This window comes from Mytilus galloprovincialis, chromosome 13 (genome assembly GCF_965363235.1).
Source record: "Mytilus galloprovincialis chromosome 13, xbMytGall1.hap1.1, whole genome shotgun sequence".
Classification (NCBI taxonomy): domain Eukaryota; kingdom Metazoa; phylum Mollusca; class Bivalvia; order Mytilida; family Mytilidae; genus Mytilus; species Mytilus galloprovincialis.
In genome coordinates this window covers 8,998,990-9,026,246 of record NC_134850.1, presented here as the reverse complement: position 1 = coordinate 9,026,246, position 27,257 = coordinate 8,998,990, and the positions used below count along the sequence as shown (strand labels likewise).

At 33.1% G+C, this 27,257-nt stretch overlaps 1 protein-coding gene across 2 annotated transcripts; it reads right to left on the bottom strand.

Moving 5' to 3' along the window:
- Positions 1-27,257, bottom strand: LOC143057050 (uncharacterized). Of its 2 annotated transcripts, XM_076230275.1 has the most exons (7): positions 26,630-27,257; positions 25,627-26,193; positions 22,689-22,787; positions 20,468-20,755; positions 19,838-20,032; positions 14,891-14,929; positions 1-953 (listed from the first exon to the last, which is right to left on the bottom strand). In XM_076230275.1, exons 1-7 carry the CDS (start codon positions 27,165-27,167, stop codon positions 130-132), a joined length of 2,550 nt encoding a protein of 849 aa, XP_076086390.1. In that variant the 5' UTR covers positions 27,168-27,257; the 3' UTR covers positions 1-129. The 2 variants fall into 2 exon arrangements, with proteins under 2 accessions (XP_076086390.1, XP_076086391.1); XM_076230276.1 differs by lacking the exon at positions 14,891-14,929.

Genomic DNA, 27,257 nt, shown 5'->3' with positions numbered 1-27,257 from the left:
AAGAATAACGATGCTCTTTATGTTAAAAAGATACAATTTAGGTTAGGTACTCCGTGCAAATTGGGTTATGTAACATTAATTTCAAAAACATATCAGATTCCAAATTAACTCATTGTCTGAAAGAAATATTTATGTTAATTTATGTTTCACGTCAAAAAGAAACACTTTGTCGTCTGTATAATTACAAACAAGAAGAATATTTTCTTTTTTGTCAAAATAAATTCCGTTGGGACTATTCAACCCATCTGATTCAGTAAGAAGTCCTCTATAATGTTTACCATCATCGGATACAACTACTACAGTGTTGGTCTTATAACTAATCACATAGACATTCCCCTCATTATCTGTTGTCACACGACGTAAATCTTGAAATTTATCATTTTTAAACTCCCACATTAGTTTACCATCTAACGAGCAGCAGTATATTGATGTATTGTCTATACAGATCAACCTGTCTCTGTCTACTGTAATGTCGGTGATACCGCCTGTAGGTACCGGTATAGTACGTATTACTTTACCTGTCAGGTTTATCACATGTATTATACTCCTAATAACAACGTACAGGTTATTATCATTATATGATATTCCTCGGCAGCTACCTTTGGTTTTGAGTGTACTGGTGACAGAACGTGTAGATATATTTATTATCAATATGGTATTGATATCTCTACAGGATACTGCTACAGTGTTACTATCTATCACTGTTATATAACGTGGTGTATAGGACAGAGGTATGTCACGGATATCAGTACCGTCTGAATTACAAGTAATAAGTCGGTTATAAAAATCGGTAAACACTAATGTATTGCCTGTTTTGATACAGCTAAAAATGAACAGACGTTCATAATCTGACTTTTTTATATTTAACTGTTGACGTAAACTGACAGAAACAGGAAGGTTGTATTTGACAGGTGCTTGAGCCTGGGTGAATGATTCTTCTGTGCTTGTGTTTTCTAAAAGAGAAAAAAAAAACATAAAAAAATACCTGAAAACAATGGATTGAATGTTGTAATATAAAGGAGCAGAACTATCAATTCCAATACAAGCACAAATCATACAAACACAAAATTCAATATGGATTGGTACAATATTGATAAAGTTATTAATACTGATATAAAATATCATAGGGAAGGAAAAAATCCAAACAGGTGCATAAAACAATGAAATTTATATATAACAAGTAAAGTGATTCAATTCAAGTATTCAACAATTTGAACTTATTTTTTCTTTGAGTATGACAGTTGTTATCCATTCGTTTGCTGTATTTGAGTTTTTAATTTTGAATTTTCCTCAGAGTTCAGTATTTTTCTAAGTTTACCTTTTTGTAACGTATCTCTTCATTAAGTACTGTATGAAAGTGCTAACTGGAAAGGAGCATTGGTATGATTTTTTGCGGATTGATTTCATTTTCATCGATTACTTATTATTTTTCAGTTTTATTTTTGCTTTTGCACATTATCCTGGACTTTGTGTTACATTCGGTTTAAGGGATAGTTATTTATTTTCAGCTCTTACCAGACTAAGATTTTCATTTTTAAAATCTGTACCGAATTCAAAGAGTGTGTTAATGAAAGAGTTTGAAAACAAAGGAGAATTTTGTTGAGTATATTCATGTATAGGACAGACTTATGCACACGTTATTTGTTTGGTGCTATCTATCTATGTCATGTTGTCAATGATGTATAGGCTTATTTTGTTATTCTTGTCCTAAAGTGTTTGGTTTTAGGGTTACTTATAAATTTATCGTCTTTTCCGCTTCTTTTTCTCGGAAATCATAGAACTAACTAATAAAAAAACCATAAGTTAATGGAAAAACTTTGTCTCAATGAAAAGTAGAAACAAACAATATATATTGGATAGATTGAGTTATTGATTATTGGTTGCTTAACGTCCAGTGACAAATATGTCATGCATGTTTAGGACGAAATCATTAGACAATGAACAAAATAAGAAGATCCCGTGAAAGAGGTCAACCGGCCGGATAAAGGTCGGGAAAACTGTAGGGTATATTGGGAAGTGGGCATGTAATTTGCCTTGAAACAGGCAACTTGCGGGTTCAAAGGGTTGTTACAAGGATTTTTAACTTACAGACAACGTGGCACCTTTCTACACGTGGCATCGGATTTAGCATCCCCGTCCTGACCAGACTTGCCTGAACATTTCGCACAGTCAAACAGACGCCAACGTTAACACAAGTTGTATTGGAACTGGCAAAAATTACATTACTATACACCTTAGCACAGAAAAAATCGGTTACGCTCAGTTATGGCACTGAGCACGCTTTTCAAGGGAGCATCCAATCACAGGATAAAGAAAAAAATCGGCACAGATATCAATATCTAGGTCTGAAAAGGGGGGGTTGTTGCAAGTAGTATACGGTAGATATGCAGGATGTATAGGTGTATATTATTGCATTGCATTGTGTACTGTACTTTGATCGTAAGCTTAATGTGCCATAGGGCCAATAAATGGACCTATGCAATATCTGAAAAATGCCACAAGGCCAATATTTTGGCCATCAATATTAATCATATCTTTAAATACGGCTTTATGTCTCTTAAAAATGTTGAAAATAAGTTGGTTTGATAACTACGACAGTTAAATTCAAATAATTTAACGGTTTTATTTCATATACTGTAAACAATATAGTTTGACGTTGACGTTTTTTTCGTCACTTTCACAACAACAACACTTTCACTGCGACCATACCACGAGTTATCCGATTGCAACACGATCTTACCACGTTTTAACCCTCTTGCTGCCAAAGGGACATTTATGGCTTCTACACACAAATCTTGTTGATTGTGTAGAACGTCAAAGGTCCATCGTAACGTCACAATACCCAGGGGCACTGACAACGTTTGAAGACGGCGCCAAAAGGACGAATTTGGCGGGAATGAAGCAAACTGAATAAAATGCATTATAAGTATATTTAAAACGGGTGTCAAAAAATGATATAGGATTATAAGCTTGTAAGTAATTAAATGAAAATTTATTCAACGTGTTTACTAATTATCTAGTTCTTGATTTTCCTGAAAAATGTTGCATAATTTCGAAAAATTTGTTAAACTTCTTTTCATAAATCTTTCAATCAAATTATCTCATATAATAATCGCATTCCGAATAATTAGACATAATATAATAAGTCCTAAAAAAGGTAAAATTTCATTTCGCGGCGAAATATTAATATTCACAATGACCGCTTTATTTTTAAAAGAGAACTTGCTAATTTCTTTAGAGCTCAAGTGCAGCGATTGAATTCCCAGTTTTGGTGGGTTTTTTTTTTAAAGCACACACATCTTATATTGCCATACGATATTAAATATTTCAATACATTCTTAATCCGTTTCATCACCCATTTCTAATCTAAAAATATTTATTTTCATTTGAAATGTTAAATCAGTAGGTGACACAATGAATTCTATTTATATCCTAAATATATCATCGATATATCCTTCCCAAGTGGCAACTTCAATTTTCAGCCATTCATTTCAGATCTTTTACTTTGTAGGAAAATTCATCGCTTACCGAAGCAAGGCTTAAAATGAAATTATTAGTCCGACACGTTTGATACTTTACAACAAAATCTAGTTCATAGAATCAGCTGCTCGGAGTTTCCATTTATTTTTATTTGTACACGCATTGTTTATTTTTTAATTGAGTGCCGTTATTTTGTTTATATAATTATTTGAGAGTTTTTTGCGGTATTTATCAATTATAACTAGGTTTACGAGGCTAATCAGAAAACAAGGAGAACTATATTTTAGTATTTTAGAGGTGGTTAAGAATCATGTAAGCATTTCACTTGACAAAGATAAAACAAAAATCGCCTATACGTCTCGTAGCCTCGTAGCAATTGTTGTATTATTTTCACTTTTTTAAAGACAAGAAAGATAAAAAAAAAAGATTACTATATTTCAAGGTTAAAAGTTGTATTTTTAAATGATGCTGTATAAAAATCATCGTTTATAACAATCTCAGAGCAGTATCCTTCATGAAATTACATTTACATCGCTTTTCAAAATTACGGCTTCAATGACGCAGGAAAAATAAGGGACGGCGGGAAAGCGCTGTTCTACAGAGAGGCACAAGTTTTGCAACGTCACAGACAAGAAACGTCAAGATGCTTTTGGCGCGACAAAGCAAGAAAAAAACTCGGCAGCAAGAGTTAACTGTGATTATAATACGTTCTTACCACGATTATACTACGTTCATACCGCGATCTTACTACGTTATAAGTAATAACGTTAACATCGTGTTCTATATCAATACAATTCCATTCATTCTATTTATGATTTAAAATAAATAGATTTCTCAGAAACAATACAGTCATGCCGCCAAAATCTTCTAAAACACGCGAATGTGGTGGTAGGGGTTGATGTAGAGGCAGAGGGAGCTCTGATAGTAACGAATTCTGATCAAGCAGAGATTTCGGACCGACCAATCCAAACCTAAATTACAACCTTTTGCTGGTCTATTAAGCTCAAATGACGATATGTAAGTGAACGATAGCAGAGATGACACAGATGTGTCAATAGATATTATATATGAAGATGTGGTATGAGTGCCAATGAGACAACTCTCCATCCAAGTAACAATTTATAAATGTTAACCATTATAGGCCAAGGAACGGCCTTCAACACGGAGCCTTGGCTCACACCGAACAGTATAAGTTATATGGTTCGCTACTGACCCCATACGGATCCATAGAGGGTTAGTAAAATTCATAGGAGTGAGGCCGGAGGCCGAATCCCCTATAAATTTTATTCACCCTCTATGGTCCGTAGGGGGTCAGTAGTTAAGGGCATATCCAACATTTTATTTTTGACGCTGAGATTTTTTTCCCTTGAAGATATTTCATTCTTCATTTGACAGAGAGAGAATCAAATTTTGCCAAAAAAAATATATGTCGTCGATATCGTTTTTGCAAAAAATACTGCTGAAAATTGAACATTATTGCCATTTTGAGGAAAAAAACGTTTTTTATTTAAAAAAAATAAATATGATTTTATAATCAAAATATACTTTTAAAATGGGGCTCAAATTGAAGCAAAATAGTTCAAGATGGTAAGAAAAATCTAACTTTACCATTTAAAGCATTAATTCTTACTCAAATACAGCCAAACACGTTATGGTGGACCCAAACAACGGCAAGAAATGAACATTTGAAATGCACATTTTTTATTTTTTTTAAATATTTCCAACGGTGTCGATTTGGCCAAAGTAAGATATGTTGTTCTTTGAAAAAAATGGAACGTCATAACGTTTTGAAAAATATTTGTCACCATACTCGTTTTTGAGAAAAATCGAGTAATATAATATTGTTTACTTGATCCCTCCCGTAAGCCTCACAAATTGCGCCAAAAATTAAGACGTTTTGGGACGTAACGTTATATTTCCCCGCTAATTTTTCAAAGGCAGTGCGACGGTGTGGCAGACAAATGTATTTATACACTGTGACTTTGTTGGATAGTTATCTCGATAGCACTCATATCGCATCTTCTTATTTATAATGGACCAGTATATGGACGAGATAACAATTCAGTTCAAAGTTTGGGTGGTTTTTTTCTTTATAGGCTTCTAGCTATAACAAAAATCTGTATGTTGATTCTTAGTGTTTTGAATTATATGTGTCGTTGGGTTGCTGTCGTATTTATGTATACCTTTAAAATCTTTTTCAAAACAAAAAGATTGATTGGGTTTAGAAATATTCACATCTCTGGACTGCTCCCGTCTGACAGTTACGTGTATATCTTTGCTAAAATTGGATGCGGCCGATTAGTTTCTCGGATGTATAAATTTGCAGCCTCGTTTAGTCGGATTAAAATGTCGTATATCCGATGCATTGAGTAGGAGAGTTTTGTGCTATCTATACGTTAAAATACCATCTAAATAAATGGCTGAAGGGATATACGAACTTCGAATAAAATCTGTAAACATCAACAAAGGTCACATGAATCTTCAAATAAGTCACATGACTGATTTTAACACATCTGTTGGGCCTTTTGCAGTTGTAGATGGAAAACAAACTTTGATTAACAAAACAGATCAGTAAGACATTAACTGGAGAATAAACGAAACGGCTGAAAAAAGTTGAATGTTATTATAAATTGTGGCCATTTTTTTCGTGTGTTTTTTCTTTCATGACATATTTACTATATATATATAAGTATAGAAATTGATAGTAATTTTCCCACCTAAACGAGCCTGACTGCCGTGGTTTTTTACGCTTCAATATATGAGTTATTGCATATACACAATGGAGTTTTCTGTTCTACTGCCCTCCACCTAGTTTGGCTGCATACAATGTAACCATTGATGTAGACTACTATATCATTATTGATTATTCAAACAAATGAATTCAAAGAGAAAGATGCGGAACAAATTCTAAAATTTTTGTTTAGAAATCAAATATAAAATAAAAATAAAATGTCAAAACTGGAAAACTGTTTGAGACAATCAGCAGTTGAAAACTAATGATTATGCATCACTATATGAAACTGATGAAATGCTTGCTCCCGTGCTCCAGTGGCAAATATATCAGGCATATTTAGGACAAGGCGAAAGTGGATCTGAAGTAAATGATTGATTCATTATCAAGATAAAGGGTTTGCAGCGGTAAAACGTATGCCGTACTAGATAAAGTTGAATAATGATTAAAATCTTGAGTTAAGGTATTAGCCCCCCCCCCCCCCAAATTTTGAATTATGTTATTTCGATGGCTGATTTTTTTTCCTATCCTGTTATGGACCCGCTGACATAAGGAGGCGTGTCTAATTAGTCAAGACCTACTTCAAGACCTACACCAGTTTGTTTTGTTAAATTATATTTGTTTCCTCATACATAAGTAAACACCAACATCGTCATATATTTTCAACTTGTATGTCGGTGTATATATTACAATGTTTTTCCTATTTCATTTTTTTTTTTATTGGTGTGTCATCTTTTGTTCTGCATTATTTACCAGTTGAAGGTCGTATTCATTTTAAAGAGCTACTGTATATTAGCACTTCAACGCAAAGCTAGATGCATGATAAATGATAGTTTACGCTGTATTTTATTTTTCTAAAAAAACCCATTTTTTTCCATCTTTCTCAAGTAAAACCAAACTTTGAGTTTTCTATCCTGAATGACAAAATCTCAGAAAAGAATTAATTACAATTTATGTTGCATTCTAAAGCAATAATAAACCATTACGCATTTGCTCTCGTTGTTTTCTATTGTATTGAAGATAATTTGAATAAAACGGACACTTAAGTGAGTATGGTCTAGTAATAATCAAGATAATTGCAGTTCTTTATAAAAGACCAAGAGGACAAAGATATCTTTTAAGTTTTGAGTTCTAGTTCTGTTAATATTCTGTTTGAGTTTTTTGCCGATTCCCGCCGTGGTGCCCTTTCCTTTGAGGAAAAAAACCGCCCTTTCCAGACGGCCATTATGACGTCGTTGAAACAACGTTAAATTACGGGAAACAATAGACGACGTTTACGTTTGTTATTACCTCCCCTGAAACTGTTGGATATGCCCTTAAACGTATAACGAATTTATCGCACGCTGGACTTTTTCTGCTGCGTTATGTTGAAAAATAAACAATGGAACACAACAACATCGATAGATGACGTCACCATTAACGCGTCATGAACCCCCTATGAAATCTACTAACCCCACACGGTCTCATAGGGGGTCACCACGTGACGGCGTTAAACCAACCACAACGTGATATTTTACTCGCGGTGCGATAATAAGATATAAAGGGCCCCAAAAATTACTAGTGTGAAAACATTCAAACGGGAAAACCAACCGTCTAATCTATATATAAACGAGAAGCATGGTTGAACTGTAAGAGAACATGGGCAAGAACTACATACAGACAAACAAAACCTGGAGATATATAATATATTTTATGTGAAAATGATAATGAGAATGATGATCGTAGTATGAACGTAGTCAGGTCGTAAGTAGGGCGTGATTAGGAAGGCAAGGGCGTGCTACAATCGTACTATGGTCTTGAACAGCGTGGTATAAACGTGGTATAGTCGTAGTGGAAGCGTAGTTCTTGGGTCGCCGTGAGAACGTGATGGTCGTTGTGAGGTCGTAATAACGTCGCTGTGAGATCGTAGTGCAGTCTCTCCGAATAGAATCCCGCTTTCGCTACGCTCTCGCTACGATGGTACAGCGATCTTACTACGACCGTAGTGAGCTCTCACTACGCTTCTACTACGACCTGATTTACCCACGACCGCACCACGATTATTTTCAACATGTTCAAAGTTGGCCACGCTCATCACGATCTCAAAGACCTCACTACGACCGTAATACGACTTTACTGCGATCTACATGACACGATCGTACTACGATCATCAAACTTTGCATTTTTTACACAGATCGTAGTGCGATTGTGGCCTAGTGGGACTGCCGTATTAGAATACTGTCAAATCTTGACAATTGTAGTCATATATGAAACTTCAAATTTAAAAGAAAAAATGGTTATTTCTTATATGTGTTGGAAAATCCTTTATACTATCAAAATCCTCATATGTGTTCTATCATTTTTTTCGCGAACTTATCGATTAACTCGACTTTTGATTGATTTCTTATTGTACATTGCATATTGAAGTATCTACAGCTTGATATTACAAAACGTAAAGTTTCAGGTAGAAACGACCCCCCTTATGACCCATCGGCAAAGTTTAAGACGATTATTGATACGTTGAACATGCGATTTAAATATCTGTATACACATTAAGATTGACCAGTCTTTGGTTGGAACACGTGCACGCTCTGTAATGACACAATATATACCGTCAAAAAGCCTCAAATTTGTCATTAAAGTTTGGATGCTGGTTGAATCTATTTCCGGTTATCTTATGTATACATAGAACTGTTTACAGAAGCCGTCGTTTTGGTCCTGTATCAGATTGGGAACCTCAAAGTAGTATGGTACATGTAGTTAAAAGTCTTCTTGTGTCGTATGTTGTTATCGAAAAAACGATAGATGTCTCCGTGGTGTACACAGTCTGTATTCCAACCGACATTTAGTTCTGTGCGACGAACAGTACCATTTTAATAAAGTTTGTCACATGTTATTTAGAATTTTATATCATTATTCAAAATAATGATTTCTAAAATATATAATAGTTACATGTATTAGTTGTCAACTGAGCCCCCCCCCCCCCCCTCCCTTAAACAAAGACAATTTACTTTAATAACACTTTTTTTTTAAAACTTTAGATTTCCCGTGGAAGATGGTTCTAATTGGGCACTCTGGCTTGCCGCCAACAAAACACAAAACTGACCGTCTCAATATAGTACAGAAAGAAGCGTTCAACACCAACAATGTCTTATAATCTTATCCTATCTTATAATGATGCAGGGAGCGATTTTACGGGGAATTCAAATCATTATGTTATTGATACATTTATATAAGTGAGTTTTATCAGCTGTTGCATGAGGCCAAAAAAAGTATGTGTGTTTACTGTATCTCTACCTACTGTAATTTTTATTCCCTACCCTAAAGTTTTTTTGACATTTTTAATTAAGCACTGTTAAAGTCACAATGTTGCTCCCATAGACTCAATATAAAAAAAATCCCTACCTACCCTGGTTTTTTTTCAGCATGTGACAATAAGCACACATACGTTTTTGTTTGACCTAATGTAATTATATGTATCACTTGTGAAGATGAATGCCTCAATTAAAAAAAGGTACATAACAAGAAATTAAAAATAAACTGCTCAAATAAGACAAGAAAGATCATAGTTCATAATCATCCCATTCTAGTAGAATTTGACTTTTTTTTTAATTGCAACCTGATTCTTCATAAATTTACTACGTGTATATCTTCTTTGTTTCCTTGTATATGGTTTTTATAAGCCATGCAATCATGTGAAAAAAACGTAAGCATTCACATATAAGAACACGAATAAAAAATAAAAGGAGATATGGTAAATACATCAATGATGAAAAAAGGAGATGTGGTGAATACGTCAATGATGAATAAAAGGAGATGTGGTAAATACGTCAATGATGAATAAAAGGAGATGTGGTAAATACGTCAAAGATGAATCAAAGGAGATGTGGTAAACATGTCAATGATGAAAAAAAGGAGATGTGGTAAATACGTCAATAATGATTAAAAGAAGATGTGGTAAACATGTCAATAATGAATAAAAGGAGATGTGGTAAATACGTCAATTATGAATAAAAGGAGATGTGGTAAATACGTCAATGATGAATAAAAGGATATGCGATAAACATGTCAATGATGAATGAAAGGAGATGTGGTAAATATGTCAATGATGAATAAAAGAAGATGTGGTAAACATGTCAATGGTGAATAAAAGGAGATGTGGTAAATACGTCAATGATGAATAAAAGGAGATGTGGTAAATACGTCAATGATGAATAAAAGGAGATGTGGTAAATACGTCAATAAAAGGACAATCAATTCTTCCATTATTCTGTCAAATATTTTTTGAAACATTCAATTTTTCTTACTTACATTGTTTTGTTTGTTTACTGTTGGTTTTTTGCAATTGTATTTTTTTCTTTTTCTTTTTTTGTTGCGAAAATCAACTAATTTTTATACTACTAATGTTTATTGCTCCTTTCCTAAATATACTCAACCGCCACGGTGTGCAATGAATAAATCGTATTTGTCCTATGCGTGGAGAAAGAGTAGCAAACACATTAGGAACGTCAACGTTGAATATTTGATATTATATCTTCAAAATTTATGACGTCATCAACGACAATATCTTAGTTTTAACCAGTGTTTACTTTCAAATATAAGGTAGCACTCCACAGTTAGGTGTGTAGTTTCGCTTTTTGGCCCCTGTGGATTTTTCAAATATGAGAGCTAGTGTGCAATAAAATTCATTTTTGGATAGCTGAGTATTAAAATAGCCTTTGTATTGGGTTTATATGAACATCAAGATTATGTAATGTATGTAATATAGGCTGTTTTCTGTATGACAGTCCGTTTTTGCATGTCCCTACCATACATTGGTCCGGCAATTATTGTAATGTTTTTTTCCAACTTTTTATCGCACGAACTTTGTGATTGGATTTTACGAAAAAATGAGGCGAAAGACACCCTTTTTTTATTTGATCATTAGGAAGATTTATGAAAACAGTTTCTAAAAAGGTATCACACAAAGGCATTGAAATTCTGTTTGATCCAAATTTTGGGGGGATATGTGACATGTCCACCCCCCTTTTTGCAATATTTTATGGTAAATAAAGGCAGAATGTTGCCATGGATACACATAAAAGGAATTAATTTTCACTTTTTTAACTTTTGAAAATCAAATCTATGGAATATACTGATTACATACATATGCATATGTACAACACAAACATTTAGGTTAATGTATTAGAAATCCAGGAATCGGAGATGATAAAACATTTTGTGGCTCATTTTAAATTTTATTTTCTAACTGTGGAGTGCTACCTTATGGCACATCAGAAAGCACAGAAATGCACTTTTTAAGATAAAATTGACCACAAATTTTTAGTCTTTTATGTTCTTGTTTTTGTTCTGAAGGTAAAAAATCTGCTAGGAATGCAATTTATGTTTATTTTATTGTTTACTGTCCTTTGCAACCAAATATACACATTTTGACAATTAGACATGTTGCGGTCTTAAATTTGTACTCCATTAGCTTCGCCATTGTAACCAAAGATTGCGCTTTATATGCTATCCTCAGAATGTATCGCTTTATATTTTTGAATGCAAATAAGTCAAATAAACATTTTTAGCAGGATTTTATATTATAATTTGGCATTAATTAAATTTAATGATGCCAGTACTGCTAGAAATTTATACCCTGCTTGAGAGCTTCTAAACCAAGGTTAGGTATGCTATTTACAGCAAAATTGACCTATAAGTGCTTTCAAATACCTAAAAATTGTACAATTTGTCCTCTTTTAAGGTAATTTTATGATTTTAAATAAGATAATGGGAAAAGTTTTAGTTACCCAAAAAATGAGACAGACTTGAAGTTTTTAACTATTATCCAGCATTTATTTTTAAATCACTTTTTGTCGCGTTTCAACATCAACTGCTAACCTTCATAAAATCTTTATTACTGAACAAATTTTAAAAACTAAGGTACCATTTTCATCGTAACAGCTAGTAGAACACAGAAAATATAATAAAAATTGAGGCAGGAGGGGTAAAATTTCACCTTAAGGTAGCACTCCACAGTTAGGTGTGTAGTTTCGCATTTTGGCCCCTGTTGATTTTTCAAATATGAGAGCTAGTGTGCAATTAAATTCATTTTTGGATAGCTGAGTATTAAAACAGCCTTTGTATTGGGTTTATATGAACATCAAGATTATGTAATGTATGTTATATAGGCTGTTTTCTGTATGACAGTCCGTATTTGCATGTTCCTACCATACATTGGTCCGGCAATTATTGTAATGTTTTTTTCCAACTTTTTATCGCACGAACTTTGTGATTGAATTTTACGAAAAAATGAGGCGAAAGACACCCATTTTTTATTTGATCATTAGGAAGATTTATGAAAACAGTTTCTAAAAAGGTATCACTCAAAGGCATTGAAATTCTAGTTTGATCCAAATTTTGGGGGGATATGTGACATGTCCACCCCCCTTTTTGCAATATTTTATGGTAAATAAAGGCAGAATGTTGCCATGGACACACATAAAAGGAATTAATTTTCACTTTTTTAACTTTTGAAAATCAAATCTATGGAATATACTGATTACATACATATGCACATGTACAACACAAACATTTAGGTTAATGTATTAGAAATCCAGGAATAGGAGATGATAAAACATTTTGTGGCTCATTTTTAATTTTATTTTCTAACTGTGGAGTGCTACCTTATATTGCTAAACAATAACAGGGTTATTGCATGACTATTGGGGAATATTGTCCCTCGTAGAACATAATTTTATATTGCACTCGCAAGCTTGTGCAATATAAAATTCTACTCGGGACCATATTCCCCAATATTCATGCAATAACCCTATATCATGGCTGACTATTAAATGTGGTCTTATTTGTGTTCTGTCAGAAGGTGAAATAATAATAAATATGGTCTCTACGGAAATAAGATATATCTTAAAAATCGTTTGTTATTTGGTTACTTATCGATTAAGTGCAACCACAATCATGATGATTGGGGTTATTACTTTTTGAACTCTTGTCTCGTTTTTGCTTATTTGCTTTGTCTTTATGTTATTTTTTTCCTTGTTGTCATATTTTGTTTTTGTTTATAGTAATCAAGATTATAACACAATGTAGGGGTATATCAGTCAACATTGTGTTATAATCTTATAATATTGCTTCCCACTAACACCATACACCATTACACCATACACCATTACACCATACACCTTGTACCATTACACCATACACGTTACACCTTTGCACCATACACCTTACACATTACACCATACACCATTCCCCATTCTATCTACACGATCCGAAATTACCCATAATGCAATTAGATTTCAAATATTAAGATTATTTTTATTGTGTATGTTTACAATCCGATAAATTAAAATAAAAAGAACTTTGTTTTTAACCAATGAAATGTTGTACACCGTTCATTAACACCATTCCTGATCGCTCGTTACACAATCACACCTTTCCTCATACACCATCACACCATTCCCCTTACACCATACACCATAGCACCATACACCTTACACCATTGCACCATATGCCATACACCATTACACCATACACGTTTTTTGGGAAGTTTACACCATCCAAGGGCTGTAATTTTAGCTCACCTGACACGAAGGGCCAAGTAAGCTATTCTCATCACTTTACGTCCGTTGTCGTCGTCGTAAGCATTTTTTGCCATTTGAACTTCTTCTAGAGAACTACTGTATAGAATGGAACTAAATATGTTAAGAATCTTCCGTATGAAGTACTGACTTAGTTTTGTTACTTTGAAGCCATTCCATCATCCAAAATGGTCGTCATCAGGAGACTTAGTTTAACATAGGACCCTTAGGAAATGCATACAAATGACTTTTTTTTTTAGAAAACCACAGAATGGAATGAAAGCAAACATGGCATAAATGTTCCTTATGTGGTGCCGATGCAGTGTTGCTTCTTTGTTGCCGATTTACTGTTCAAGATGGCCACCAGGATTTGTTTATTAAATAACGGGGTCAATATTGAACCAACTTTGGCCTCAATCATTATTTGGGTACCTGTTGTTATTTTGATCTATTTTTACATGATTTCCAAAACCAAATTAGAGTCAGGTGAGCGACATAGGTGTCGATAAAATGGAATTATATGCAATTGTCAAACAAGTGAGATGTTTATCTAGCTATAAGAAAAGGGTTAATCCATCATGTTCTATATATAAGGAAATATTGAACCTAGCCTGGTATATGATAGTTGTTTACCTTTCGTTGGATGTGTTCGAGTTTTTGATTATTCCATTTGATGAGACACTAGGATGCATGAGTACGATTTAATAAATATTATAATATAAAGATGTGGCATGATTGCCGAACAAATCAAATTTCAACTGATTCGTTTCTGATATAATAACAGTAAATCAAATATGATGAACAGCAGCAAACTACAGACACATACATATCGTGACTGGATTAAACAGATTCGCTGGCGTCAAACTATCTTCCAACCCTGACAACGCTGTGTAACAGTACAATATACACGAGAAAAAGATGAAAATCAGTTAAAATGGACGAAACAAACACAAACACTAAAGGCACAAAATACATGTCTGAGAGTACTCGCAGTTACCTGAAGGTAATTCAAAGCCAATATAAACAATCTTAACTCATGTTAAAATTAAGACTAAATATCTCTTTGACTGGACAAATGTTAGATGTTACATGATTTTCTGTTGGCTATCATCGAACTTACCCTTAGATGTTTCAGAGTGTTCTGATGGTTCTTCTATTTCTGAAATAGATAAATAGAAAAAGGCTTCGATTATATCATTTGAACAACAATTTAGTTCAATTAAAAAGGTTCAGAGTTTTTTTTTATTATCTTAAAATCCACCATTTCACAGTACTTGCACATTAATAGTTTTTTAATTTTTTTAATAATCGTCTTGCAAATGAATAGATGTAAAATAACCCTAGGGTCATTGGGGAATAGAAATTAGGTCACTAACTATCTTCCCTGCCAAAGTTGGACGCCCTCTTTGGTTGTACAGGATGTACACGTACACAGTCACGTTTGGTCTGAATTGGACCGATAAATCGGAAGCCTCGTACAGAGAGAGTGCCAGACTCTGCACGTAAAGATTTAGAGGGGTTAGAAGGAGGTCTGTTACTTTTTGTCTCTTTCCAATTTACCCTCATTTTCAAGTAGAAGCCAAAATTATACCAACCGTCATCCCGGTCGCTCCTTTTGTATTTATTGTTAATTTGCTCTCGTCCTTAAAATGCATAAATATGTCTCACTTGCCGTAAAGCAATCAATCAATCGTCTTGAAAATGAATGAAATATTTGACAACTGTTTTAAGCAGACACCAATCAATTAATCTATGACTTTTGAAATATTGTCATTAAGAACATATTTTCTCTGGTTTGTGAACTAAGGGCAGTTGAATTTTGTAATTTGGGGGAAATGTAATATTATAGAAACCGACACAATACCACGAGGTCTTTCGTTTTTTGCAGTTATCTGGTCGGGAGCAGATTTTACAACGAACCTTTCGTACTAAGCATGGACAAATTGGTCAAAATTTTTTTTCGCAGAGGTTAGGCTTTGTCGCAAGGTTGCTTTGCAGGATGTGTTAATAAGCATCCACATCGAAACAAAATAGGGAGGTTGAAAAAGAAGGTTTTTGTATGGCCATGTCACGCTTCCTGTGGTTAATCTCTAACAGTACCGCTTTATGAAAACCGTAGTTGGTCTATTGGAAAGCTTAACCTTTAACCACAGGTAACATGTCGTTAAAATCTCAACACTCTCCGTACCAGTCCACACACTTTGATAATGGATTGATTGCTTGATTGTTGAAAATTTAACAAAAAATGACACATATTTCATTTATGTGCAGGGCGAGAACAAATCAACAATACTTTGTGGGTTGACTTTTAAATCTGTTCTTAATTTGTGCCACTGATCTATTAGCAAAAACCATAAACCAATCAATCTTCGTCGATCCATTTTATTTTATTTGGTGAATCGTAGATCCAATTCATTTTTGTTACAATTGTGGTATCAGAAAAAGTCAATAAATAGTTATCAAAGGTACCGGAATTACAATTTAATACGCAGGACGCGGTTCGTCTACATTAGACTCATCAGTGACGCTCAGATCAAAATAGTTGTAAAGCCGAACAAGTACAAAGTTGAAGAGAATTGAGGACCCAAAATTCCAAACAGTTGTTCCAAATAAAGGCAACAGTAGGATACCGCTGTTCAAACTCATAAATCCATGGACAAAAAATAAAATCGGGGTAACAAACTAAAACTGAGGAAAACGTATTAAATATAAGAGGAGAACAACGACACAACACTACAATGTAACACACACAGACACGGACCAAGTATCAGAAAAAGTCCCCCGATAATAACAAATATAACATCAAAACCAAATACGTGAATTTGGGATAGACAAGTACCGTGACACGTCTTATCGCAATGTGAATTTACACTCAAAAATAAGAGAAAACAAACGACGCAACGTTAAAATGTAACACACACAGAAACGAACTATAATATAACAATGGCCATATTCCTGACATGGTACAGGACATTTTTAACAGGAATAATGGTGTGTTGAACCAGGTTTTGTGGCATGCCAAACCTCCCTCTTTTATAGCCATGTAAAATATATCATTAAAATGACAACTCAACACCACAGGACTACAATATAAATAAATTGGAGAACACAATCGACAAAGAAACACACAAACAACAGCCAACAAAAGGCAACAAGTTTAAAATTTTAATATGCCAGAAGTGCATTTTGTCCACACAAGATCTACTAGTGACGCCCAGATACAAAAGTTTGAAAGCCGAAACAAGCACAAAGTCGAACAGCATCGAGGACCAAAAGATAAAAAAAGTTGTGCCAAAAACGGCCAGGGTTTTCTGTTAGTTACCAGAACATCCCTTTTATTTAGAATAATTTATACTTTTGCAAACAGTAAATTTATAAAATAATATACAAAAGATGTACATGATAAGACTGAAGTATTAACTAACTACAGGAAACAACTGAAATACATTACATAAGCAGACATTTGTAACACAAAATGTAGACAAATCCGAATAGGTTTAAACCTGAACGCCAAGTGACGTCATATTTGAAATTGTAAAAAATGACAAAAAAATGACGTCATATGAATTTGTAAAACAGATCATCAAAAAATTAACAATGACGTCACATTTGAATGAATAAGATACAATTAGGTTGATTTAAGATTATATTTGAACTTAATACTGATATTGCATTTAATAACAATGCACATTTTAATACTTATTAATTGCAAACTAAGGTAGCAATTAACTATATTATAAAGCTATGTCCGGTTTGTTTTGAATCTAACTTCAAACGTAAAATATCGTACTGATTACGTTGAACAAAATGAAATTTAATGAATGAATGCGGTGATAAATTTGTTTTAAACCATAACACATAAATATAATAGACAAGACGTCAACACATTTGACAACATCCGATGAGAATTACAAATTAACATTAAACATTTAAACTAAATACATGAATTTGGGATAGACAAGTACCGTAACACGTCTTATAGTAATGCGAATTCACACTCAGCAAAACAGTCACAATCGGTAATAAGTCACGTTCGGTAATTAAAACATTAGACGACATAATGACAAACCACAATCTACCATGTGGTAAAGCTAGTTTGGTGAAAGACACATCGTATGGATCCACCAATTCGTGATGGTGTCCATAAAATTTACGTAGTGTCAATTTTAATCTGTCCTCCTCATAACTTTGTTGGAGCAGTTTCTGCGTAAGAAGCACACTCCTGTATATGAAGTCCGTATAGTGTGAACAAGCACGAGTCTGAGGTAATTTCTTCTAACAATGTAGCTTGTAAAGAAAGATTTGATACAATATTCTTGCTATATTTAATGTTTATTGATTCTCTTTGTCTCATGTAACGATGTCGGGCCATGAAAACTGGAATTAGATTGAATTACAACTCGGCTAAGAACATAATAGGTAGGACCAAGTCAATCGATACGCATCGCCGTATAAAACTGGTTTTAAGAATTAAATTATACTGTAAACATATATCATAAAATTGAGAATGGAAATGGGGAATGTGCCAAAGAGACAACAACCCGACCATAGAAAAAAAAACAACAGCAGAAGTTTTATTTGATAAAATAATTAAACCTGGTGTGCTTTTCGGCATTATGATATTTGAAATATGGGAGAACATTTAGGAAAGAGAATCACACAAATAATAGCTATCAAAAGGTACCAGGTTTATAATTCAATAGTATTTATTGTGAACTTGTTCTCGTCCTGAATATGCATGAAATATTTGCCACTGGACGTTAAGCAACCAACAATCATCAATCAATCCTTTTAGTTTTACATATAATTGTGTGCATCGGAGGGATAATGGAACTCTGTTCCTTATCCATGCTGTATTAACAACGATTCTCTAATAATAACTGTATGTTCATCCTATCATCTACATTGATGTTGTTTAAAGAACTTCATCAATGAAAGGAAATACATATATTGTATTTTGAACAAATTCTCAAATCTGTTGACAGGAAAGTGTAAATGACTTAATATACTAACCGTAAACATTAGTCTTTATTCCCATAATTATAACCACAACATGTGTTTATCGTTGGTGTATCTCTTTAATATATACCCAAATATAAGATATAGCAAGAAACAAAACAGCGACTTAAAAAACTTTTAAAAACCAAGGATAACTTTCAAAAACGAGCAGAAAATTTTACCAATATCAATAATGAAAAACCAGGATACCATCAACAAAACAGTGACTTATGAAACGTATTAAGCATCTTTCAAACAAATGTAGGAATACGCAAAGTCGCTGTTTCATATTGACTACTTTATTGCATCTCATTAGTATGGGCATGGGGTGCTATTAAAACCTTTGTTTATTTCTAGGATTTATCACGAAGCAAGGCACAAATAACTATTAGAAACGAATAAACAGAAACATACGCACAACGTTTATATTTGTGGATCAATTATGATAGCTATATATTCTAATTCGTTTTAATAACTCCCTTTTTAGTGTATGATTGATTGTTGGTTGATGATTATTTTAAGTATGTTGAAGGACAGAACAAATTAACAACAAACATAAAAGGTAGGTCTAGTAAAATTGGCCGTTCTTGCTAGAGGAAGGTGCAATTTGGACTGACATTGCTAAATGAGGATAAAATCGATAAGAACATAAATTATCCTTTCATCAGGTTACTAATGACCCCTAAGAGTTGTTGCAACAGTTCTAATCTGAACAAGAGCATTGCATTCTCTCTACACCACGACAGCATCGAATTTAACCATTCAGACCAGACACGGCTGCATATTTGTTCATCCCAAACCACCGAACGGACGCCCCACTTTGATAGAGTATGTACTGCCGGTATCTTAAATTACCTCTCGTGACTATATTTCTTTCCCCAGTCATATTTTTGGGAGACTTTGTATATATGATGTCTTTGGAAAGGTCGTTTTATTCAAAATCTAATTTGTAAAGTAAAATGTTATAAAATAATAACAATATGGAAGAAAATTACTTGTCCGATTGTATAAATATCAACAGTACATTGTGTACTTACAAATAATAAAAATATACTGATAAACTAGTTACCAAGATTAATAGGCAGGAGTGTTGCAGTAATATTCTGATTTGTTCCGCTTCCGTTTGAATGCTTTAGGATGGCGTCACCTATTTTTATTAACTGCGCTTCCATTTTATCATCAGTTTCAAGCAACTGGGATTCTATGTCAAATTCTAGACATACCTGTCCCCCTATGGATTTTGGTTTATTCCATTGTGTGCTCTCTGTAAAGATAAAGAAAAAATGAATTTGACATATGCAGTCAATTGTATTTGAAACTATTTATGTGACGTCAGTTATTCATTGTTTAGTTTTTTTATTCTAAAATACTCAGTTCACTAGCACCAATTTCTACCGTCATATATTTTAGATACCTGCAGGGTGTTTAAATTTACCGATGGTGTCCTGTTTCCCGATTGTGATATTTTAACCTAATGTGGATTCGCATGGCAGGTGATACCTGCATAGAGGAAGACGCTTGGCATATTGGTACAATTTACAAACGGTTCCGTTCTCATTGGAATTCCGGTGGATGTATCTAGCAAACATACCCAATGTTTAAAATGCATATGTGTTCTCGTCCTAATAATTTCTATTATACACCATGTCCATTTCTTTTAAATCGCGGCTCAGACATTAATTCAATATAACTAACAAACCTTCTACAGGTAACACAACTATATCGATGGTCTCAGAAATGACGTTTGTAAGGCGTGGCAAAATCTTTTCTAGAAATAAAGCCAGGGTTGTTAGTAATTTGTTATCTGTTTCTAACATTTCCAGCAGTATATCTACAATCAGAACAACACTCCCTTTAGTGGCAACAATGAACTCAATTCCGCTTAAGCCCTCGTTAATTTCTTCTGTAAGTGAATTGAGAACTTCAATATTACTCTCGACATCAGCCGCCTTCTGAAAGATGATCTGTACACGGACTTTCTGTCTCCCTACACAAATAAATATAAATATAATGATAATTTATTAAGTGTAACCATATATATGTTGGCAGTTTGATGACTCTACATATTTGCAAAAATTGGAAACAAACAGATTGAATAAGACATAAAAGCACCTTCGTTGAATATAAGGCAGTACACTTTTCTTGGAATGTTAAGTTGCACCATTTCCCTATTACTTTGCGGATGGGATGAACCACGATATAATTCTCTCTATATAAAATAGTTTGTATCATTGTAAAAAGGTTAAATTTCGAGGAAAATTCAAAACGGAAAGTGCCTAATCATATGGCAAAATCATAAGCTCCAACACATTAAACGAACAGATTACAACTGTCATATTCCTGACTTGGTACAGGTATTTTCTAATGTATATTAATAATAAATAATTACTGTTCAATCTAAAGAAATTGTAATATTTTAATTCATCTTCTTGCACAAAAAGTAGTGTTACAATGCGTATTCTTCGAAACCTGAGAACATTTAACTAGGACACAATAGTCCTCATTACTTTCCTTGTTTCATTTGTATTGTACATGGCGTATAAACTTTGATTTTCGTTTGGTTAGAATATCCATCCATCCATTAAGTGGTTCGGGATTCATTTTCGTGCTTTTTAAATTAGGGAAATTATATGTTGTTGTCAATTTATAATGGACAATACTCAATAAACTAGTCTTAACTTTCGCAGTTTTTATTATGCATTATGATTAATTGTAACAAGAAGTGTAAACATGTCTCTCTTAAAGGGGATTAAAATTTCTAATATGCGTGAAACTTCCTCCCAAGAAGTGCCTTCACCGGCCCGTGCAACTACAGATGATAATGCGATAGCAATCACAGTAGCATTTGAAACGATCGAAATTTTAAATGATTAAAAAAAAGCTTCACCTTTTATACCGGGGTAAAGGAATCGAGAAGAATATGAATTATATACCGAATATACGAAATCCGTAAGAAGATTTAGATACACCTTGAACAGAGAATTGTATCTCAAATTAAAGAATTGCCTACCGAAGTTGATATTGGGAGATACATGTAAACTTGATGACAAAGTAAGAATGTTTGTAAAAATTGCATGCTGCTGGTGGTGTTTTAAATATGAATAAGGTTGTTGCTCCCGCACGTGACATAGTTGGAGCTGACGATCGAGCTCTACTAGTTAAAACGGAGGACATTTAGATAATATTCGAGATAATGCAAAACTACTTATGAAGAAAATGAATCCTGCAAATGAAAGGGGATGAAACGGCCAGAAATTTACTGGAAGTTTTGAAAACTTAAAAGCGGAATATCTGAAAAAAGTCTTAAAATAGTTCCTTGAAGTGAATGAATTTTAGAAGAAAAGGGATCCAAAGATTGAAGTATTGTTAGATGACAAAATAGAAATAACGGGTATGGTTGGAATGTCCCCGACAGATTCATTACTTCCATATCAGTTAATTTACAAGGTTACAACTAAGACACGTCATCCTTCATACACATTTCTAAAAGACTAGAACGTTACACATTCTTATAGTTCCTGTACATCACGACTTACAATGATACAATATACGAAGTCATTATTGATACCATACTTAAACAAAGTTCGTAACGAAGTTACACGTTTAGACGATGTTGTCTGATATAAATATTTACGTATTTTGAAGTCAGATTGGATAAATCGACAGTAAATTTTCGTTGGGGTTTTCATTTCGTGGATAATGTATCCCCGAAATAAACAAAATTGAATCCCCAACGAAAATATCTACTTTTACAGTATGTGACTGCTCTATTTGTTAAACTATGTGTTTAAACATCTGCATCACTACTTGTATAACATGTATACACAAATTTATTTTATCGGGTATTTATTACACTTGTTTTGATTTTACAATAAATTGTTTAAATTGCCTAAATATTCATTGTATAAAATGCAAATTACCTTCTAATTTTTCGTCTTTGAGCAAAGAACGAAGATTCGTCAACCATGTGTCAAAATCGTCTCCCCAATAAAACTTTATTGGCCTCTTCTCAAATCTCACTGTAGATGGAAAGATATGACACAGTCATAAACCATCGAAATAAAATTGATGTAGATACATGTAGTAACGATGTAAATGGGCAATGAAAAAAAAAACATATGGTGTCTACTCTATAATTAAAGCCTGTATGCTACATTCTCTATTAGTACATTATTAAAGCCTTATGTTATATGCTCTATAATTAAATATTGAATATTATTGACTCTATAATCAAAGCCTGTATATTATATGTTCTATAATGAAAGCCTGTATGTTATATTCTCTATAATTAAAGAGTATATGTTATATGCTATATAATTAAAGAATTTATGCTATATACATGATATATGCTATATAATTAAAGCCTATATGTTATATACTGCATAATCAAAGAATGTATGTTATATTCTCTAGAATTAAAGCCTGATGTTATATATTGTATGTCACCGGATATATTTATCCATTTTGTTTCATTATTAAGCATTTTATAGTATTTGTGTTTTCAGTGTTATATGTTTCCCATTTATATCATATTAATTTTTCATATTCATGTTTCTTGACGATTATCGACACATAGTTTTGCGCTGCGTATTTTGAAATAAACTATAGCTTTGTACGCTATGTTTTGCTTTATATACTGATTATTAAAATTAGTACAACAGAAAGTTAAAGCGATTCTTTATTATTATTTAAATGACATATATTTATATTCAGATGGCATGAACTCAAAGCGCGGCAATATAACCATATATATACTAATATAACGTCACTATTCGAGTTAGTCACTGGTCAATATTAAACTCAGCAGGATGGAAAACTGAAGTCACCGCTACAGGTACTTGTAACTTTATTTATTCTTTTAGCCATGTTTAAAATGTTTCAATTAAAGTAAAGTTGCTTTAGTATTTCAAATATATAGAATTCAGTATGGCTTCAAAGCTGCATTTTGGTATGTAAATTAATGTCAGAATAGAGCTCCGTTGCATGCAAATATTTCAGTCAAATATATTGTTCATATATATTGGGACACAATTGAACAATTTGTATACTTGCAAATTTATATAATAAAGTATATTAAAATTAGTTAATGCAGGAATGGCCCACACGTATTGGCATGACTAGTCTTTGTGCTTTATGGTGACTTATTCCTCACTTATGTCGACGATATATTGGTGTCCCATTTTCCCTCTGACATGTATAATTAAAGAATGTATGTTATATGATATGTAATTATAGAATAAATTGAGAAAGGAAATGGGGAATGTGTCAAAGAGACAACAACCCGACCATAAAGCAGACAACAGCCGAAGGCCACCAATGTAGCAATGTATGTTATATTCTCTAAAATTAAAGCATGTATGTTATATTCTGTCTTATTAAAGAATGTATGATATATTCTCTAAATTCACGACTGTATGTTATATGCTCTAGATTAAATAACTGTATGTTATATACTCTAAATTAAAAGACTGTTTATTATATGCTCTGTAATCAAAAACGATATGTTATATTTTTTAGAATTAAAGACTGTTTGTTATATGCTCTATAATAAAAGACTGTATGTTATATTCTCTATAATAAAAGCCTTATGTTATATTCTCTATAATTAAAGACTATTTGTTATATGCTCTATAGACTTTATAGTATATTATCTATAATTAAAGAATGTATGGTATATGATAGATCGTTAAAGAATGCATGGTATTTGATAGATCATTAAAGAATGTATGGTATATGATAGATCATTAAAGAATGCATGGTATATGATAGATCATTAAAGAATGCATGGTATATGATAGATCATTAAAGAATGCATGGTATATGATAGATCATTAAAGAATGCATGGTATATGATAGATCATTAAAGAATACATGGTATATGATAGATCATTAAAGAATGTATGTAATATGATAGATCATTAAAGAATGTATGTAATATGATATATAATTTAAGCCTGTATGGTATATGCTCTATAATTAAAGCCTGTATATTATATGGTCTATAATTAAACAACTCAACACTGTAATAATATCATTGAATATTGTTTTCATTGGCATAAATATTGATTTTGTTAAATCAAAAGCAAACTAAATATTACTAGTATGTTATACACATATACATATTCATGGATCTACAATCTGTCGATACCCGTAAATTAGCATTGTACAAGGTCGTGTTTTTATATGACTGTTTATGACGTATTTTACTAAATTCATTGGATGTTGGATGTGTACGGATTGATAGTTAAGTCTTAGGTACATGATTTTTTTATTAGTTGTTAGTGGCTTTGAACTAGCTTTCAGATATATATACTGCGAGTACTCTCAGATCTGTTCCTAGTGTCTTTTTGTTTTCAGGATGTACAAGTACCTGGCCACGTCCACTTGTATTTTTGTCCATCTGATGAGTTAAGCCTTTTTCAACTGATTTTTATAGTTCGTTCTTATATTGCACTATTAAACCACTGTCCCAGGTTAGAGGGAGAGTTCCTGCTAACATGTTTAACCCCGCCACAATATTTATGTATGTGCCTGTCCCAAGTCAGGAGCCTGTAATTCAGTGGTTGTCGTTTGTTTATATGTTACATATTTGTTTTTCGTTCATTTTTTTATATACAAATAAGGCCGTTAGTTTTCTCGTTTGAATTGTTTTACATTGTCATATCGGAGTCTTTTATAGCTGACTATGCGGCTTTGCTCATTGTTGAAGGCCGTACGGTGACATATAGTTGTCATTGTGTTCTCTTGTGGATAGTTGTCTCATTGGCAATCATACCACATCTTCTTTTTTATATCTATAATTGAAGCCTGTACGCTATATTCTTAAATTTAACACAGTAATATTAGGTGCAGACTTACATTTAATATTTTCAATCTCCATCATTGCATTTTCATATTTTGCCTGCATTGCTGTATCCATCCCACATGTTCTGCAATCAACTATCTCCAGTTCATAATTTGTCGGTTGAGAGAAATATAGATCCATTCTATGACCAATGCTTCGAAACTCGTTGAAATATTCGTTACACTCATTTTTTTCAATTTTGGTGTCGCTTCGATGAGCAAGATTATTTCTGTAGCGTCGAATACGTTCAACATCATCTCCTAAATTTATATCGACTTTGTCTGGAAGCGTGCCCCAGCCTTTTGTGGGTTGTGGTATTAATTTCAACCGTCTTAATATATGATAAATTGATGTAACATCTAACGAATCGTATGTATTTGAATACTGTAGCTCTTCAATGATTCTTTGTTGTTCGGGATAGAATGTTGTTAGAACAGGGACACACTTTTGATGCAGAAGTTTTGCGACAGGCTCACATTTTCGTATAACATCTCGTAGAATTTTGGGGAAAATGTCGATGATAGGGATCGATAGCCTAGAATACCTTTCTCTCTTATCACTCTCAGTATCCGGTAGAGATTCTGCCATTACAAAATTAAACATATTAGAAATTGTCAATTTTATATAATTTTTTAATAAAATGAAACATACCACATTTGTTCCAGTAATTCATACGTTTAATAATTAAGTTTGTGTGACATTCTTTTTTTTGTAATTGTTTTCTTTAAATATTTCAATAAATTCATGGGGCAAATTGTACCACAGCACTAGCTACATCACGTACTATGTATAATCAAATAAATAAGATACCAATGGTTGTTGCGCACCTTATGTAATTCGAATATGACCTGCATTTGATTACTTAGAAAACGAAATATACTTCAAAAAACAAGTTGGTGATGTGAGAGGAAAACATGTTAATGATACAATATATGACCTTAATATTGTTGGCGTTATTGTTTTAATAAACTTTATTAGTTACAGTAAAACTTTAACTTTGATAATACCGAAACTTACCCTGAATTGCTTTTACACTTGTGAGATCCTGAAGGATGGAACTGGAATCTGTTTCAGATCTACACAAGCTGGTATACAAATTCCGCAAATCGTCTTGTTCCAAATAAGAATCAATTCTTGTGACCATACATTTAATTTCTTCCAATATCTTTTCGGAATATTGCGCAGTTACCTCTTCAGTGTTAATCTTAATTATTGAATGTGTTGCATTGATAAGCCTTTGTATATCATCAGCGATTTCTACTTCTGTATCATGGGGGACATTTCCCCATTTGCACTTCGGTTCGTCTAACATATTGAATTCATATCTTAGTATTTTGTAGCTAATTTCAATCGTGAAATCATCTATTTTTGGAAGCTTTTCCATTAAAACCACTTCATTTTCGGTAAAAACCAAGCGGAAATCGTTCTTCGAAAATCGCTTTTGTAATCCCTTTGGTGTTACGTAATCTTTTAAAATCATTTGCATAACTTTTGGAAACAATCTCAGTACCATGCATCCTAACTTTGCATGTCGTTCTTTAAATATACCTGCCATTATGCTATTTTATCTTGTCTGGTCAACACTTTATTTTTTACATACAAAACCTCGGCTGTAACACATGAATTGTGTCTTCTCATATGGGTC